Here is a 1,107-nt window from a genome sequence, read left to right as displayed (position 1 = left end):
GTCCCAGGCGGGGCCCCCCTGGCCAGTGGGCAACCAGCACCAGGCTACACGTTGCCCGCGTGCGAGGAGCTGCCCAGGAGCTGAACCAAGGGGAGGCTCTGCTGCGGCCCCCAGCTCTGCCCAGCCCACCGCTGGGGTGGTGGGGGGTGCCTTTGGGTGGCTGCAGCCCCCCCGAGCCCCGGGCAGGGCGGACAGACCCTGGCACAGCTGCGGGTCCCCAGCCACGTCCCCCAGGGATGACAGGCTGGGTGCGAGCGCCCGGCGCAGCCCCACACGACCTGGCACAACGGAGGTTTATTTGGAACAAACCGTTTCCCAATAAATTATGTCATTTAAAAATTTTAAAGGAAAAAAAAATAAAATAAAATAAAAAATAGAGCCACAAGGTAGGGACCCCCCCACCTCAGCCAACACACGGGACCCACAGGGCCATCCTTGGGCTGAGCACAGGCACTGTTGGGGAGCAGGGACTGCAGCCCCCTCCCCACATCTCGGGCACCCAGAGGCCACCCAGTCCCTGGCCCCAGCAGCCAGGATCCTGCTTAGTGTTTTGTGGGACAGGCCTCCCTCTTGCACCCCCAGGGGTGCCCCCTCCCAGCTGTGGGTGATCCTGGCACTATAGTACCTCCTTGCCAGAAAAATACCCACCCCACCTGCCCCACAGCGGGTCCCCTGGGTCCCAAGGTGGATTTCTGCCTCCTCTCTCCAGTCTGTAACCTCTATTAGCAGCTTGGAGGGGAGGGGGGACAGCATCCAAGGGCCCCTGACTCCAGCTCTGCCTGGCCACCCACCTGCAGCTCTGCGAGCAGAGGTAGGAGGGGACAGGAGCTGTGTCCTGCTCTGTACCATGCACAGGGACAGCCTTGAAGGAGCAGAGGGCAGCTCACTGTCCTGCCTGACCTGGCCCCTCCATGTCAAACACCATCCCGTGTCCCAGCAAGGAGCTGGGGCACAGGGGAAAGACAGAGGAGAGCCCTGGTGATGGTGGCAGGAGGCTGGAGCACAGGGAGAGACCTGTGCCACATGAGAGGGGAAAGAAGGCCCTGGCCCAGGGAAGAGTCCAAATGTCCAGACAACCTTCCCAAGACAGCCAGGGCCCAGCCTCCA

At 62.6% G+C, this 1,107-nt stretch overlaps 1 protein-coding gene across 1 annotated transcript in view; it reads right to left on the bottom strand.

Moving 5' to 3' along the window:
• Positions 1–925, bottom strand: part of XPNPEP2 (X-prolyl aminopeptidase (aminopeptidase P) 2, membrane-bound) — a 23,352-nt gene extending 22,427 nt beyond the window's left edge. The window contains exon 1 of the mRNA XM_010003465.1: positions 901–925. Coding sequence (XP_010001767.1) covers positions 901–925 — 25 coding nt within the window. The remainder of the gene's footprint in view (positions 1–900) is intronic.
• Between the last annotated feature and the right edge of the window lie 182 nt (positions 926–1,107).

Source organism: Chaetura pelagica, unplaced genomic scaffold (genome assembly GCF_000747805.2).
Source record: "Chaetura pelagica isolate M959 unplaced genomic scaffold, ChaPel_1.0 scaffold938, whole genome shotgun sequence".
Classification (NCBI taxonomy): domain Eukaryota; kingdom Metazoa; phylum Chordata; class Aves; order Apodiformes; family Apodidae; genus Chaetura; species Chaetura pelagica.
Note: the sequence above shows the minus strand (reverse complement) of the source record. Positions and strands in the feature narration are given on the sequence as shown.